This window comes from Macaca thibetana, chromosome X, assembly GCF_024542745.1.
Source record: "Macaca thibetana thibetana isolate TM-01 chromosome X, ASM2454274v1, whole genome shotgun sequence".
In the NCBI taxonomy this organism is placed as follows: domain Eukaryota; kingdom Metazoa; phylum Chordata; class Mammalia; order Primates; family Cercopithecidae; genus Macaca; species Macaca thibetana.
In genome coordinates, this window is record NC_065598.1 from 111,008,141 (window position 1) to 111,025,876 (window position 17,736).

Genomic DNA, 17,736 nt, shown 5'->3' on the forward strand with positions numbered 1-17,736 from the left:
ACAAAGTGAGATCCTATTTCTAAGAGGGAAAAAAAAAAAAAGAAAGGTAAAAAAGAAAGAAACAGAGACCAGGGAATCCTTTAAGTAGACCATCCGCAACAACTCGGGGACTTTGGCTCACTCTTCTCTCAGCCTAGAACGTTCTTTGCTCGCATATAATGGCTTATACCCTTACTGTATTCCAGTCACTGATTCAAAGATTTCCTGACTACCACCTGCTACTCTGTAACCCCTAACCCTAGTTCCTTTTTTTCTTCATAGCACTTACATATACCCGTAAAATTGTTTATTGTCAACAAAACAAACAACACCCCGTATTGTTTGTTTATCCATGTACTTGTTTATTGTCTATCTCTCTGACTCTAATGCAAGGACAGGAATTTTCGTCCTGTGGGCCCAGCCTCTAGAACAGTGCCTTGCTCACAGTAAGCTCTCAATAAATACTTATAAATGAATTGGATGGTCTTAGCTCTATTTTCAGAACGGATTGATAGACAATATGAGTCTTAGGTATTATTTATGGTTTTATATATCTTGTTTGACAATGTAGTGTTATTGTTTTTAAGGAAAGTCAAGTCCCAGCTTCCTGAAAACACTGATTACATTATTTTTAAATCATTAGTGACCTGCAAGATGCCCTGGTAATCTTACAGTTATATGAACGAATTAAAGTTCCTGTTGACTGGAGTAAGGTTAATAAACCTCCGTACCCGAAACTGGGAGCCAACATGAAAAAGGTAGATAATTAAGTTGCTGTGTATCTTTGTTAGAGAAGTTTTATTCTTGATTCATTCCTTTGTTTCTAAAACTCTTGACGCTGAGCTTCTTGAGTACAAAAACTGTGTCTTATTTGTTTTTGTGTGCTGATACCTAGCATTATACAAGACACACACACACGTATGCAGATTAAACAAATGGAAGTCTTTAACCATTTACTCTTGTGCCTTTGCAGCTAGAAAACTGCAACTATGCTGTTGAATTAGGGAAGCATCCTGCTAAATTCTCCCTGGTTGGCATTGGAGGGCAAGACCTGAATGATGGGAACCAAACCCTGACTTTAGCTTTAGTCTGGCAGCTGATGAGAAGGTATAGTACACAATTTTAGCCGTTTAGTCTTTACTATCACAGAGGTCTGTGATTTAGTCCTTACTGTGTTTAATAAGTGAACATGTCAATGACTACACTTTTGAAATATGTTGTATTTATACTCCAAAATGAGTTTAATTAATGAATATATGTTGGATGTTAAGTGGGAGATGCTTCCTTGCAAGTTAGGCAGCAGAACTATGGCTAGTCCCTTTTCTAAAACATAGGAAGCCTGACACATAGATTTCAACCTCATTTTGTGTCAGTGAATTAAAAAATTGTCAGAACAAAATTATGAACATCCTCGTGCTCATTTGAAAATAAAGATCTCTCTCTGTAATGCTGATGAAGATCACCATAATGCTGAAAAGCATTCATTATGACTGGGCACCAGCCAAAGCACAGCTTATTTTATGCCATTACCACTATTGGAATAGTACAAAATGTGCCTGCAGTAGGCCGTTGGACCTGCTCATTAAAGCACTGTCAATCTGCTCCTCTCTCACCACTACAAAGGGTAGAACAGTAGCAAGCCACTACAGCTTAAAATATTTTTTTCACATAGTGTGAATCTCTTTCCATGAAATCTTTAGTCCTTGAAATCTAAGGAATATTAAAAGTGGAAGATAAAGCATCTTTCTGATGTTTGCATTTTTCTTCATAAAGTAGATTGTGACGTTTTCTTCTGCTGCTTCTCTTAGATACACCCTCAATGTCCTGGAAGATCTTGGAGATGGTCAGAAAGCCAATGATGACATCATTGTGAACTGGGTAAACAGAACGTTGAGTGAAGCTGGAAAATCAACTTCCATTCAGAGTTTTAAGGTCAGAATCCATATTTGACTATTAAATATTATGTTTGCGAGATAACATCTATCATTTGGGAAGGCAACCTTTGGCTTCTTTGTGAGTGAGAATTATTGTTGGACTAATGGCACGATTCTTTATGAATTCACTGGGCTTTGTTTTGGACACTTGATATAAGTAAGCACATGTTAATTTGTATGTATCAAAATTCTCAGATTTGTTCTCCTTTCACACTAGGACAAGACGATCAGCTCCAGTTTGGCAGTTGTGGATTTAATTGATGCCATCCAGCCAGGCTGTATAAACTATGACCTTGTGAAGAGTGGCAATCTAACAGAAGATGACAAGCACAATAATGCCAAGTAAGGGAGACTGCTAATAGCATGAAAAGAACACAGCTTTGCAGCTGGACAGATCTGAATTCTAATTCAGGTTCTGCCATGTAAGAGTGGTGTCACCTTGGGAGAAACCTCTTGGAACCTCAGATTCCTCATCAGTAAACTGGGGGCAATAATACTTACCTTAGAGATTTTATAAAGATTAAATTTTTAAAAATTATAAGAGCCTAGCCTTGTACTTGGCCTACTAGGTGCTTAGTCAGTTGTTGCTTCAGTGGATTACAGAAATAATGTAGCATGTATTTTAATGCAAATCAGGTAAAACTTTACAACAAGGAAAATATGAGCTTAAGGTGTTCACCTGTCTCATTCTTTTTTAAAAAACACATTATCCAACTTATGTCTCTTTTACTATACATAGATCATTCTTACTACATTTGTTGAATTTATCTTCGTCAGTTCCCATATTAACAGAATGCTTGCTAGCCCTCCACAGAAGACTATAGTTTCTTGCATTTCAACAATATTCAGAAGGTCTTTTCCACCAGCCTATTTCCTTCTTCACCAAAGACGTAGAGTGTGATCTGGCTTCATGGGTGACCCATGAAAACTTTGCTAGTTAGACATTGAAAATCCATCCACAGTCCTGCATTATGGAACAGCTAAGAAGCATTCTTGCAATACTTTGGAGTTAGGCACATCATTTTTTCCTTGAAAAATGTTTCTAGCAGATATGATAAAGGTCTAATACCCACAATATATCAAGAACTCTTGAAATCTCTTTTTCTAGAAACTCGATGATTTAATTATCTTTAAAGATTCTGGTTCCAACACACCTAGAAATGCTTCATGGATTAGTTGAGATGTGTTCCTGAAAATTCCCCTACCTGGACATCTCAGTTCTTCTGTCCCTTCCTTTGTCTACCTTTTCTAGTTTTTGGTCCAGCCACTCTGTCCATGTGCCATGTAGACTGTCTCCCCTCTCATGAATATTTGGAAGTATTCATTGCATCTGCCTAACAATTTGGGTTTTGCATCTAGCATGATTTTCCACCTCATATCTCTAAGATCACATGAGTGTGCAATGAGAATATTAACATGGATTGTATAGACAGCCTAGGTAATTTTATATATATATATATAAAGTTGGTGCTTCAAACTTAATTCTCACCTCACATTGGAGAAAAAGAGTGAATAAATATTATTGGCCCCAAATAATAGAGCTTAAAAACCTACTATAACTTCAAAGTGAAATCAAAACCAAAATCAGCCGGGCGCGGTGGCTCAAGCCTGTAATCCCAGCACTTTGGGAGGCCGAGACGGGCGGATCACAAGGTCAGGAGATTGAGACCATCCTGGCTAATACAGTGAAACCCCATCTCTACTAAAAATACAAAAAACTAGCTGGGCGAGGTGGTGGATGCCTGTAGTCCCAGCTACTGGGGAGGCTGAGGCAGGAGAATGGCGTAAACCCGGGAGGCGGAGCTTGCAGTGAGCTGAGATCCGGCCACTGCACTCCAGCCTGGCCGACAGAGTGAGACTCCGTCTCAAAAAAAAAAAAAAAAAAAATCAAAATCAAAAGAAACTATCAATATGGAATTTTTACATCCCAGCATGATAATCATATATGAGGAAATTGATGTCTTACGTGGTGTCCTTAACTGACAAGAATTTCATCCTAACTTTTTTCCCCCTAAAATAGGTATGCAGTGTCAATGGCTAGAAGAATTGGAGCCAGAGTATATGCTCTCCCTGAAGACCTTGTGGAAGTAAAGCCCAAGATGGTCATGACTGTGTTTGCATGTTTGATGGGCAGGGGAATGAAGAGAGTGTAAAATAACCAATCTGAATAAATCAGCCTTGCTCCCAGGTGCATGATTCGCAGGTCAGCTATTTCCAGGTGAAGTGCTTATGACTTAAGGAACTCTTGGCCGTTCAAAGGACTTTTCATTTTGATTAACAGGACTAGCTCATCATGAGAGCCCTCAGGGGAAAGGGTTTAATAAAAACAACTCCTCTTTCCCATAGTCAGAGTTGGATTTGTCAGGCACGCCTGAAATGTGCTCATAGCCAAAACATTTTACTCTCTCTTCCTAGAATGCTGCCCTTGACATTTCCCATTGCTGTATGTTATTTCTCGCTCTGTTATCTTTTGCCCTCTTAGAATGTCCCTCTCTGGGGACTCGCTTAGATGATGGGATATGAATATTATTAGACAGTAATTTTGCTTTCCATCCAGTATGCTAGTTCTTATTCGAGAACTATGGTCAGAGGGTATTTGGATATGAGTATCCTTTGCTTATCTTTGTAGTACTGAAAATCTGCCGAAGTAACTGGCTGTGCAGAATGTAATAGAAGCTTTTCTTATTCTTTTATTCTTAAGATCAGTATCTTTTTACAGTATTCTTTCTACAGGATCCTTTTTTGTACATTTAAGAATATTTTGATTACATTAAACAAGACTGCTGATTTTGCTACTTTTTTTAAGGGGTCTTCAAGTAAGTAAAACATACATTGTAGCTAGAAGAAAAATGTACCTTAAATTTGCATCTTCCCTCTCATACCCAAGCTGTAAACAACTGAAATATTTTGTCTTAAATCACTTGGTTCAATACATGCTTATTTGTTTTAAAGCCTGTATCATCAAACTCTCTCTCTCTAAATTTAAAATGCTGTTGAATATGATACTTTTGAGGAGAGAATGTGCTCAGAACTTAGACGGGATTTAGTAGGCCGAGTATGCTAAGTGTACAATATATTTTTTAATTTTACACCTAAAACAAAGAACTGTGGTCACTAAAAATAAACGTATATATGTAGGAATTAATGTACTCTTGCTTTGTCAAGCTGTTTGCTATAGTTTCCAAGGTATTATGTTACTCTAACTCTGAAAAGTGATGTAATCTGGTAGCAATGTAGTAATTCAAATAAAGGCATTTACATAATAATCAGTTTCTTCATGCTTTTGTCTCTTAGGAAGTATGACAATGTTTGTCAGGAATTTTTCTTTTCATTTTTCTGATGTATTCTATAAAATGGTGTTTGTTAAATTTCAGTTTTGGGAGCAGAATTAGAGGTACTGAATTAAGGACACTACAAATGAAGTAAAAGGGTTTTCTCCAATTTACCAAAATTTCTTTATCCAGTTCCTGCTTTTTTTTTTCTTTTCCACCTCCCTCAATCTTTTCAATGTTCTGTGATATACATATCCTGAAACAGTGGGGATCTGAACAGTCACAGAGGAGAAATGGTTCATGGTAGATCTTCGCAACCTCATCCATATATGACATTTTTGGCTGGATAATTCTTCGTTGGGGTCGGGGGAAGGGGCTACCCTGTGCATTGTAGGAGGTTTAGCAGTATTACTGGCCTCTACCCACTAGATGTCAGCACATCCCCAGTCGTGTTGATCAAAATGGTCTCCAGAGATAACCAAATGTCTCCTGGGTGGCAAAATCATCCCTTGTTGACAATCAGTGCCCTTTTAAGCCTTTGTGTGAATGAGTAATATAAGGTGTAGTCTACTGAGGATTTGGTTACGTAGTGATACTATATAATATTTTGCATTTAAAATCTGAGAGATGGAAAGACCTTTTTAAATATCACCTGAATTCCAAAGACATAAAATAAAAAAGGGATACATTTGACAACTCTACTTTTGCAAATATATATGTATAATTAAAAAGATCAAAATATAGATAACTTAAAAAGTGAGTTCAGTCTCAGATTATAGATTCTTTTAATATAAAAGTAGAATTTATGAGTGAAAAAAAGACAAATCTGCAAACATACTAGGGTAACTGATGAAGTAAGGACAATTATATCTTAAGACCTGTCTTATGCCTTGAACCTGCCATACTCATTCACGTTCGTCTTCGTCAAAGTACAAAGGTTCTTCTCTATAAGCCCTAACGCCTTGAAGTGCCTCTTTAACAAGATAGGAAAGATATATTCCATGTGGCCCTTTCTTCAAAAAAGAAGCTGATTTTTTGTGTGGTTCACTGTACAGGGCCCACAGCCTGTAGGAGTGTATGATGGGGTAGTTAAGTGTTCATATAAAGCAGTGGGCCTGACACACGATTTTTTTTCCTCCAAAAACTAATTGCAACAAGTAAGAATGTGGACCAAAATTAGCAATACATTAAGAATTCTGCCGGGCGCGGTGGCTCATAACTGTAATCCCAGCAATTTGGAAGGCTGAGGCAGGTGGATTGCCTGAGCTCAGGAGCTCAAGATCAGCCTGGGCAACATGGTGAATCCCCATCTCTACCAACATGGTGAATCCGCCATCTCTTCCCCACCTACCTGTAACCTCAGCACTTTGGGAGGCTGAAGTGGGAGGATTGCTTGAGGTCAGGAGTTAGAAACCAGCCTGGGCAACACAGGGAGACTCCGTCTCTAAAGTTAGCTAAGCATGGGGCTGGGTGCGGTGACTCAAGCCTGTAATCCCAACACTTTGGGAGACCAAGGTGGGTGGATCACCAGAGGTCAGGAGTTTGAGACCAGCCTGGGCAACATGGTGAAACCCCATCTCTACTAAAAATACAAAAATTAGCCAGTCATGGTGGTGGACACCTATATTCCCAGCTACCCGAGAGGCTTAGGCAGGAGAATCACTTGAACCCAGGGGACAGAAGTTGAAGTGAGCCGAGATCATGCCACTGCACTCCAGCCTGGGTGAAAGAGCTAAACTCCATTTCGGGGGGGGGAAAAAATTAGCTGAGCATGGTGGTGCATGCCTGTGGTTCCAGCTACTTGGGAAACTGAGGCAGGAGGATCACTTAGCTCAGTTGATCAAGGCTACAGTGAGCTGTGATCGAACCACTGCACCCTAAGCTTGGCTGCAAGACTCTGTCTCTTAAAGAAAATAAAGATGATATTCCCCTCTATCCTAATATGCTGAGAGATTGATTTTTTAATTTTTGTCATGAGTGGGTGGGTACATTTTATCAAATGCTTTTTCTGCATCAATTTATATCATCTTAAGGTTTTCTTCTTTACCCTATTGATACAGCGAATTACATTGATTAGTTTCCAAAAGTTGAACAAACCTTGCATGCCTGAATAAATCCCACTTGGTCACAGTGTATAACTCTTACACATTGTTGAATTTTATTTGCTAATATTTTATTGAGGATTTTTGTATCTAAGCTCAGAATGACGTTAATTTTTATTTAAATGTTTGGTGCAAGTCTCCAGTAAAACTGTCCAAGTCTGGAGATATTTCTTTAATTGTTATGGGGCTATTCAGATTATCTATTTAATCTTGATTGCGTTTTGGGTGACTTTTGAATTTTGAGGAATTTGTTCACTTCTTCCATGTTGCTGAATTTGTGAACATAAAGTTTTTGTAGTATTTCCTTAATTATCTTTTTAATAGCTGCAGCATATGTAATGATATCTTCAGTTTAATTCCTCATAGTGGTGATTTATGTCTTCTCTCTTTTTAATCTTTGTCAGTCTTGCTAGAAGTTTATCAATTTCATTACTTTTTTTTAAGAACTAGCTTTTTGTTTCTTTGTTGTTTTTGGTTTTCTATTTTATTGATGTATGGTTTTATCTTTATAATTTCCATCTTTCTGCTTTGAATGTGTTTTGCTCTTTTTTTTTGTAGCATCTGTCCAAGACAACCATAAAAAGCCACTAACCTCAATAAACTACTCATACAGAATTATCTATTTCTCCTTTCAGCCAGATCAGGTTTTTATTTTGTTTTGTTTTGTTTTGTTTTTGAGACAGAGTCTCACTGTGTTGCCCAGGCTGGAGTGCAATGGCGTTGGCTCACGGCAACCGCTGTCTCTGGGTTCAAGCAATTCTCCTGCCTCAGCCTTCTCAGTAACTGCGATTACAGGTGCCCACCACCACTCCCAACTAATTTTTTTTTTTCTATTTTCAGTAGATACAGCGTTTCACCATGTTGGCCAGGCTGGTCTCGAACTCCTGACCTCAGGTGATCCACCAGCCTTGGACTCCCAAAGTGCTGGGATTATAGGCATGAGCCACTGTACCTGGCCACACCCTGCTCAGTTTTTATGTATTTTGAGACTGTGTTGTTTGGTGCTTACACATTTAGGGTCACCATTTCTTTTTGGCTAATTGATCTTTTTCTGATTACATAATGTCACTCCTAGTTCCTAGTAATTTTCTTTGCTCTGTATTCCACTTTATGTGATATTAATATAGCCTAGCCATTCCTGCTTTTTAACGTTTACATAACTGTCACTTTCTATTCTTTTATTTTCGACCTGCATTCATTATTCTTGAAGTGAGTTTCATGTAGATTGCATATAGTTGGGTCATGTGTTTTTATCTGTGTTTTAATTTTTTGTTTGTTTGCTTTTTGTTTGTTTGTTTGTTTTGAGACGGAGTTTCACTCTTGCCGCCCAGGCTGGAGAGCAGTGGCGTGAGCTCAGCTCACTGCAACCTCCACCTCCCAGGTTCAAGCGATTCTCCCGCCTCAGTCTCCTGAGTAACTGAGATTATAGGCATGCACCACCATGCCTGGCTAATTTTGTGTTTTTACTAGAGATGAGGTTTTTACTATGTTGGCCAGGCTGGTCTCGAACTCCTGACCTCAGGTGATCCACCGACCTCAGCCTCCCAAAGTGCTGGGATTACAGGTGTGAGCCACTGCGCCCAGCCATTCCTTTTTTTTTTTTTTTTTTTTTTTTTTTTTTTTGAGATGGAGTCTCGCTTTGTCACCCAGGCTGGAGTGAAGTGGTGTAATCTCGGCTGACCACAACCTCTGCCTCCCAGCTTCAAGCGATTCTCCTGCCTCAGCCTCCCAAGTAGCTGGGAATACAGGTGCCTGCCACCACGCCCAGGTAATTTTTGTATTTTTAGTAGAAATGGGGTTTCACCATGTTGGCCAGGCTGGTCTCAAACTCCTGACCTCAGGAGATCCACCCGCCTCAGCCTCCCAAAGTGCTGAGATTACAGGTATGAGCCACCACGCCTGGCTGTGAGCCACTGCACCCAGCCTTAATTGTTAATAGTTAGACATTATTTACTTTGAAAGTAATTATTGATATGTTAAGGCATAAGTGTACCATTTTATTATTTAGTTTATGTTTGCTTGTTCCACTTTTTGTCCTTCTGTTCCCTGCCTCTTACCTTTTGGTGAGTCACTTGAACTTTTTTTAAAATTCCATTTTGATATGTCAGTAAGTGTTCTTGAATATAGTTCTCTTTTTATTTTTATTTTTTGAGACAGTCTTGCTCCGTCACTCAGGCTGGAGAGCAGTGGCACTATCATGGCACCACTGCAGCCTCAACCTTCTCCCAAGCTCAAGTGATCCTCCCCTCTCAGCCTCCTGAGTAGCTAGGACTACAGGCACTATCACCACATCCAGCTAATTGGTTTTGTTGTTGTTGTTTGTTTGTTTTGGTAGAAACCAGGTTTTGACATGTTGCCCATGCTGGTCTCTAACTCCTGGACTCAAGTAATCCTCCTGCCTTAGCTTTGCAAAGTGCTGGGATTACAGGCGTGAGCTACCTCGTCCGGCCAAATATGTCTTATTTTTTAAGGACTTGCTCCAGGTGTTAGTGTATACATATGTACCATATCACAGTCTATTACTAAGCAACATTTTAGCACCTCAAGTGAAGTACCTCACTTTCATTTAGATCACTTGACTTTCTCTACCTGTTAAATAAATATAAATGTTTTAAGCAGTTTCTCTACATACATTGAGCACCGTGTTATATGATATAAATCTGGCTTCAACTCTCAAATAGCACCTTTAAAAAGCACGAAGAGAAGCTTAGTTTATTATATTGACCTCTATCATAACCATTCTATTTTTCTTTCTTTCTTCCTGGGGTCTCAGCATCCTTAGGTTATAGTTTCCTTTCTCTTTGGAAAATTCCCTTTCACCTGTTAGCCATTGTTTAATAATAGGTCTTCTGGTAAAAAATTCTCTGAGGTTTACTTCATCTGAGAAAACCTTTATTTCCCTTTCCGGGACTCCTTTTACAAGGTACCATGAGTTGAGTCTTACTTGCTACTAGACCTTGGTGAGCTTATCAAGAGTCTAGACTAGAATCTTATCTCTCACACTAAGAAATGTCACATACTTGATAAAATTTAACCTTCTTAGTAAGTGACTTTGTAATCTGATTCCTGTCTATCCTGGTTTCTTACTACTCAATGCCATTCCCAAATTGTGTACCCACAAATATACAAGCACACATTGCACACATTGTTTACACACACACACACACACACACAATTTTGACTGTCTAACTAAGATGCCAGTAAATTTGAGCTACTTTTTTTAGCAAGAGATATACAAAACTCACATGCTCACACTAACTCTGCATTTACACTGTTGTTGCCTATACCTTGAACTGGAGTTGGAGGATGAAATGCAATCACGATATGGTGTGAGGAACCAAATGGCCAATAACTTAAATACGCACAAAGGTCTCTCATTTATTTTAAGCAGAATGTCTGCTAATTCTGTAAGAATATATGTGTGACTTGAATGGTTTGCATCTCATTAATATTTAATGGATTTGGCTGATCATTCTCCCTTGATCACACACTATTCTCCAGCTACTGCCACTTTTCTCTACTCTCCCTTCCATAAAAACTTCAAAAATTAGTCTTTATTTATTTATTTATTTATTTATTTATTTATTTATTTTTGAGACAGAATCTTGCTCTGTCACCCAGGCTGGAGTGCAATGTGGCATGATCTCGGCTCACTGCAACCTCCGCCTCCCCGGTTCAAGAGATCCTCCTGCCTCAGCCTCCCAGGGTGGCTGGGATTACAGGTGCATACCAGCACATTGGGCTAATTTTTGTATTTGTTTTAGTAGACACGGGGTTTCACCATGTTGGCCAGGCTGGTCTCGAACTCCTGACCTCTAGTGATTCGCCCACCTTGGCCTCCTAAAGTGCTGGGATTACAGGTGTGAGCCACCTCACCTGGCCTGAAATTAGTCTCTACTTTCTATTTCCATTTCCTCTACTCTCAATCTCTCTTGGATCCACTATAATTAGGTATTTTTCCCTATGTGAACAATCATATAGCATGTATCAGAAATTGTGGGTGCCCAGTGACCATTAAGTTCATATGAGAGAAGAAAGGTTGAATACTAATGAGCTAAGCATCCTTTTTTTGTTTGTTTTTGTTTTTGTTTTTGTTTGCTTGTTTTTGGAGACTGAGTCTCGCTCTGTCGCCCAGGCTGGAGAGCAGTGGCGCGATCTCGGCTCACTGCAAGCTCCACCTCCCAGGTTCACGCCATTCTCCTGCCTCAGCCTCCCGAGTAGCTGGGACTACAGGCACCCACCACCACGCCCGGCTAATTTTTTCTATTTTTTAGTAGAGACGGAGTTTCACCGTATTAGCCAGGATGGTCTCGATCTCCTGACCTCGTGATCCGCCCATCTCGGCCTCCCAAAGTGCTGGGATTACAGGCCTGAGCCACCGCACCCGGCCTAGCATCCATATTTTTAGGTTAAGAAATCATAACTGCAAAGGAGGGAAATAATAAAGCAGAAAATAATAAAATAGGAAACACATGATAAAGCAGATGAATAAACCAAAATTTGGCTCATTGAAAACCTTAATGAAATGTATAAACTTTAGCAAAATTGATCACGAAAGAAGAGAAAAAGAATGAAAAGCATTAAAAATAAAAAAGGTCGGGCGTGGTGGCTCACGCCTGTAATTCACTACTTTGGGGACGCCAAAGTGGGAGGATTGCTTGAGTCCAGGAGTTTGAGACCAGCCTGGGCAATATACTTCATCTCTACAAAAGATGTGGAAAAATTAGCCTAGTGTGGTGGCATAGGCCTGTAGTTCAGCTATTCAGGAGGTGGAGGTGGAAGGATCATTTGAGAATAGAAGGCAGAGGTTACTATAAGCCAAGATCACTGTACTGCACCGCAGCCTGGGCAACAGAGGAAGACTTTGTCTCAAAAATAAAATTAATTGAAGTTAAAAAAATTTTTTAAGTAGATATGCAGATAACTGGTAATAAAAAGATATGAGAAACTCATGATAGGCTGGGCACGGTGGCTCACACCTGTAATCTGAGCACTTTGGGAGGCGGAGGCAGGCAGATGGCTTCAAGTCGGGAGTTCGAGACCAGCCTGATCAACATGGCAAAACCCAGTCTCTACAAAAAATACAAAAATTAGCCAGGTATGGTGGCACACATCTGTAATCCCAGCAACTTGGGAGGCTGAGGCAGGAGAATCGCTTGAACCCAGGAAGCGGAGGTTGCAGTGAGCCGAGATCATGCCACTGCATTCCAGCCTGGATAACAGAGCAACACTCTGTCTAAAAAAAAAAAAAAAAAAAACCATGATAAAATTGCAAACTTGAATGAAGTGGGCAAATAACTAGAAATGCAATATACTGTAAAAGACTCAATAAGTAATAAAAAATGTGAACAGTTTCATAAGTCAAAATTTTCATCTGTATTAAAAATCTTCCGGCCGGGCGCGGTGGCTCAAGCCTGTAATCCCAGCACTTTGGGAGGCCGAGACGGGTGGATCACGAGGTCAGAAGATCGAGACCATCCTGGCTAACACGGTGAAACCCCGTCTCTACTAAAAAAATACAAAAACAAACTAGCCGGGCGAGGTGGCGGGTGCCTGTAGTCCCAGCTACTTGGGAGGCTGAGGCGGGAGAATGGCGTGAACCCGGGAGGCGGAGCTTGCAGTGAGCTGAGATCCGGCCACCGCACTCCAGCCTGGGTGACAGAGCGAGACTCCGTCTCAAAAAAATAAAATAAAATAAAAATAAAAATAAAAATAAAAATCTTCCAACAAAGAAAAACATGGCGACCATATGATTCTACTATTGAATTTTGCCATTCAAAAAATAATAATAATTCTCACGCTGGGCGTGGTGGTTCACACCTCTAACCCCAGCACTTTGGGAGGCCAAGGCAGGTGGATCACCTGAGGTCAGGAATTCGAGACCAGCCTAACCAACATAGTGAAACTCCATCTCTACTAAAAATACAAAATGAGCTGGGCCTGCTGGCGCATGTCTGTAATCCCAGCTATTCAATAGGCTGAGGCAGGACAGTCACTTGAACCTGGGAGGCAGAGGTTGCAGTGAACCAAGATTGCACCATTGCAGTCCAGCCTGGGCAACAAGAGCAAAATTCTGTCTCTTAATTAATTAATTAATCTCATCTTTAACGAAATCTTTCAAAGTTTCAAAGTCTGGAAAGACAGGTGAAAGTCCACGCCTCACTTCATCAGGCTAACATGTAACCTTGTTAACAAAACCAGAAAAGGAAAGTATTAGAAAAGAATTACAGGGTAATCAGACTTATACTTGTAAAAATTCTAAACAATATTGGCAAACCTACTGCAGAAACACTTTTTATTATAAAAAGTGATGTGAAGTACATCATGACCAGAGTGGTCAGAATAAGTATTGGCTAAAGTTCGAAATGCAGCAGTTAATGGTTTAGAGGAATCGCTCTGCTGTGGAATCCTAGACATCTTGCACATCTCCTCATAGACCTTATATGCAACGTGCAACCACATTCTGACCCAAAACTTGCCTAGAACATGGAAAGATAGAGTCTTCTAAAGAGCTGTCACAAGGATATTTCTGTTCTCTCTCCTTACCTTGTGAGAGACGCCCTATATTGTGGGAGGCTGCTATGAGCAGTTTTTCATTCAATTTTCTCGTTCCAATGAAGCATGGGATTTTCCACCTTAATCTCTTTTAAGGTACAGTGGAAGTCCATAAGACCACTTAGTTGCATTCTAGAGTTGGCTCTTCAGCAACATAGTGACCTACCACTCCTGTTGTCTGTTGCTTGGCCCTCTGGTTCAATATTTTCCTGTGGAACTGGGGTTGCACAGAGCTAAGACCATGCTGATTGTTTTTGCAGTCTGTATAAGTAACACATGTCTGAATCTTTTAGGGCTCATTGTCTCTTTATTAGCCAAATCTGTAGAAGTGTGATAAGCCTACCTAGCAGCTGTTATCAGCTGGTGCTTAGGAAATGCCTGATTTCTTGACACATGATGATGGGAAAGTCTGGGAGTGGTGGCTCAAGCCTGCAGTCCCAACAATTTGGGAGGTTGAAGTGGGAGGATCGATTGAGCCCAGGAGTTCGAGAACAGCCTGGGCAACATGGTGAGACTCCATCTCTACTAAAAAATACAAAAATTAGCTGGGCATGGTGGTGCCAGCCTAGAGTTCTACCTACTCTGGAGGCTGAGGCAGGAGGGTCACCTGAGCCCAAGGGGTGGAGGTTGCAGTGAGCTGAGATCATGCTACTGCACTCCAACCTGGGTGACAGAATGAGACCCTGTCTCAAAAAAAAAAAAAAAAAAGGCCAGGTGTGGTGGCTCACGCCTGTAATCCCTGCACTTTGGGAGGCTGAGGTGGGCGGATCACAAGGTCAGGAGTTTGAGACCAGCCTGGCCAACGTGTTGAAACCCTGTCTCTACTAAAAATACAAAAATTAGCCGGGCATGGTGGTGCATACCTGTAATCCCAGCTACTTGGGAGGCTGAGGTGGGAGAATTGCTTGAATCCGGGAGGCAGAAGTTGCAGTTAGCCGAGATTGTGCCACTCCAGCATGGATGACAGAGCAAGACTCCATCTCAAAAAAAAAAAAAAAAAAGGGAAAAAGAAAAAGGTTAATATCTAAAAGGCAAAATTATAAATTTACTTAAATATATGGGAGACATGGGAGCTATGAATAAACATCATCTGGATTTGATCATTTGCTACAAGCAGGCTGCTATGTGAAAAATGTGATGGCAAGTGTGTGATTTGTGACTCCTATAGGTGCATCCTTGTACCCTGATGTGCATAGGTGATGAATGTAAGTATAGATTTTACCAGGGGCATTGCGTGATCTGTGGAGGCCCTGGGGTCTCCGATGCCTATTATTGTAAGGAGCTCACCATCCAGGAGAAGGATAGAGATGTCTGCCCAAAGACTGCCAATTTGGGGATCACTAAGACCTCTTCTATGAATGCAAAAAATGTGACTTCAAGAAGAGGTGATTGGTGGGTGGCAAGAGGTGATTGTTGGTTGGCCCCTTCCTCCTCCACATCAAGCTGCTACAGCCGGCAAAAAAGACGGCTACTACTAGCAGCAGAAAGGGAGCGGAGCCCAGAGTATCACCAGAAGTGCCTGCTAGTGTACCAACACCTTGCCACTCCTTCCTCTCTCTTCACCCAGATGTGTGATAGGGATGGAAAAGAATTCCCCACAGAGCACTCTGGTACATTATTGTCAGAGAAAAATTGATAGATTCGTTCATGGTTTCTTTTGAACTTGAGAAGCAAAGCTCTGTTCTCCATACTGATATGTTCACCCTAAAACAATATCTTCTAAAAAGAGACAGTATTTCAGTCTTCTGCTTGAGGAGTTGACTGTGAAGCTATGCCCAGTGAAAAATGTGTTCTTGCAGCAGCTCTGGTGGAAGTTGTCCTTGAAAAACCTTTGGTGTGTGGTAGGAAGTTATCAGATCAACAAATGTGGACATTTAATCTTGTAACACTTACCAGGTGGTGCTGGTTCCATGTTATTTTCCTTCTGAGAAATTGGAAGTCCTTCTGTTGCTATTATATTAATAAAATTGGTGTTTACTTTCTGGTAAAAAAATAAATATGCAGGAGAATATCTTGCTAACATTGGAGGTAGAGAAAGATTTCTTAAACAATACACAAAATTCACAAGCTGTAAATACTAAAATTTACATTTTTGTCTGTATTTACATCTTCTCTTCTTCAAAAGACATTATGGAAATAGTGACAGGACAAGGCAAAAACTGAAAGGATATATTTTCAAATAAACTCCAAAGGATTAGTATTCAAAATATAAAACGAGCAGGGCGTGGTGGCTCACGCCTGTAATCCCAGCACTTTGGGAGGCCAAGGCGGGCAGATCACCTGAGGTCAGGAGTTTGAGACCAGCCTGGCGAACATGGTGAAACATCTGTCTCTACTAAAAATACAAAAAAAAAAAAAATGAGCCAGGCATGACAGCTCAAGCCTGTAGTCCCAGCTACTCGGGAAGGGCACGAGAATTGCTTGAACCCGGCAGGCAGAAGTTGCAGTGAGCCAAGATCACACCATTGCACCCTAGCCTGGGCATCAGAGTGAGACTTGGTCTCAAACAAACAAAAAAAAAGACCAACTGATAGAAAAAACGGGAAAAACCCAGCCTGGGCAACATGGCAAAACCCCATCTCATATGTATGTGTGTGTGTGTGTGTGTGTGTGTGTGTGTGTGTGTGTGTATTTATATATTTAGTTGGGCGTAGTGGCACGCACCTGTACCCCAGCTACTTGGGAGGCTGAGGTGAGAGAATTGCTTGAACCAGGGAGGTTGAGGCTGCAGTGAGCTGTGATTGCACCATTGCACTCCAGCCTGAGCAATGGAGTGGGAATCCATCTCAAAAAATAAAAAGCAAAGAAAGAAAAGAAATGGGTAAAAAATTTGAATAAGGTCATTATAAAAGAAAGAGAAGGCCGGGCATGGTGGTTTATGCCTGCAATCCCAACACTATGGGAGGCTGAGGCAGGCGTATCACCTGAGGTCAGGAGTTTGAGACCAGCCTGGCCTACATGGTGAAACCCTGTCTCTACTAAACATACAAAAACATCAGCCAGCCGGGGTGGCACGTGCCTATAGTCCCAGCTACTTGGGAGGCTGAGGCAGGAGAATAGCTTGAACCCAGAAGGTGGAGGTTGCAGTGAGCCGAGATCACACCACTGCACTTCAGCCTGGACAACAGAGTGACACTCCATCTCAAAAAAAAAAAAGAAGAAAGAAAGAAAAAATAAAAGAAACATAGATGGCAAAAAAAAAAAAAAAAAAACTTTCTATGAGAAGCCACTTACAATTTACTTTAATAGAAAGTTTTGACCAGGCGTGGTGGCTCACGCCTGTAATCCCAGCACTTTGGAAGGCCGAGGTGGGCAGATCACGAGGTCAGATCGAGACCATCCTGGCTAACATGGTGAAACCCTGTCTCTACCAAAAATACAAAAAACTTAGCTGGGCGTGGTGATGGTGTGAACCCGGGAGGCGGAGCTTGTGGTGAGCCTAGATAGCGCCACTGTACTCCAGCCTGGGCAACAGTGCAAGACTGTCTCAGAAAAAAAAAGAAAGAAAAGAAAAGAAAGTTTTATCTGCTTGTCTTTGTCCATTTTGTGCTCATGAGAAAATTGTTTAACTTAGGAATCAGAGAAATATAAATCAAAGCTCAGTAACATATTAGAAGAAAATGAAAACTCTGAGGCCCTGCACGGTGGCTCACGCCTGTAATCCCAGCACTTTGGGAGGCTGAGGCGGGCAGATCACTTGAGGTAGGGAGTTCGAGACCAGCCTGACCAACATGGAGAAACCCTGTCTCTATTAAAAATACAAAATTAGCCGGGTATAGTGGCACATGCCTGTAATCCCAGCTACTCGGGAGGCTGAGTAAGGAGAATCACTTGAACCTGGGAGGCGGAGGTTGTGGTGAGCCAAGATCGCGCCAATGCACTCCAGCCTGGGCA

At 40.9% G+C, this 17,736-nt stretch overlaps 1 protein-coding gene and 1 pseudogene across 6 annotated transcripts in view; both read left to right on the forward strand.

Moving 5' to 3' along the window:
• PLS3 (plastin 3) overlaps positions 1–5,179 on the forward strand; it is an 87,550-nt gene extending 82,371 nt beyond the window's left edge. For all 6 annotated transcript variants that reach the window (XM_050777177.1, XM_050777180.1, XM_050777178.1 and 3 more), the window contains 5 exons: positions 623–737; positions 953–1,086; positions 1,788–1,911; positions 2,131–2,255; positions 3,934–5,179. In XM_050777177.1, coding sequence (XP_050633134.1) covers positions 623–737; positions 953–1,086; positions 1,788–1,911; positions 2,131–2,255; positions 3,934–4,066 — 631 coding nt within the window. In that variant the 3' untranslated portion in view covers positions 4,067–5,179. The remainder of the gene's footprint in view (positions 1–622; positions 738–952; positions 1,087–1,787; positions 1,912–2,130; positions 2,256–3,933) is intronic.
• Positions 5,180–14,831: 9,652 nt separating this feature from the next.
• Positions 14,832–15,619, forward strand: LOC126946631 (PHD finger-like domain-containing protein 5A; annotated as a pseudogene).
• Positions 15,620–17,736: the final 2,117 nt, after the last annotated feature.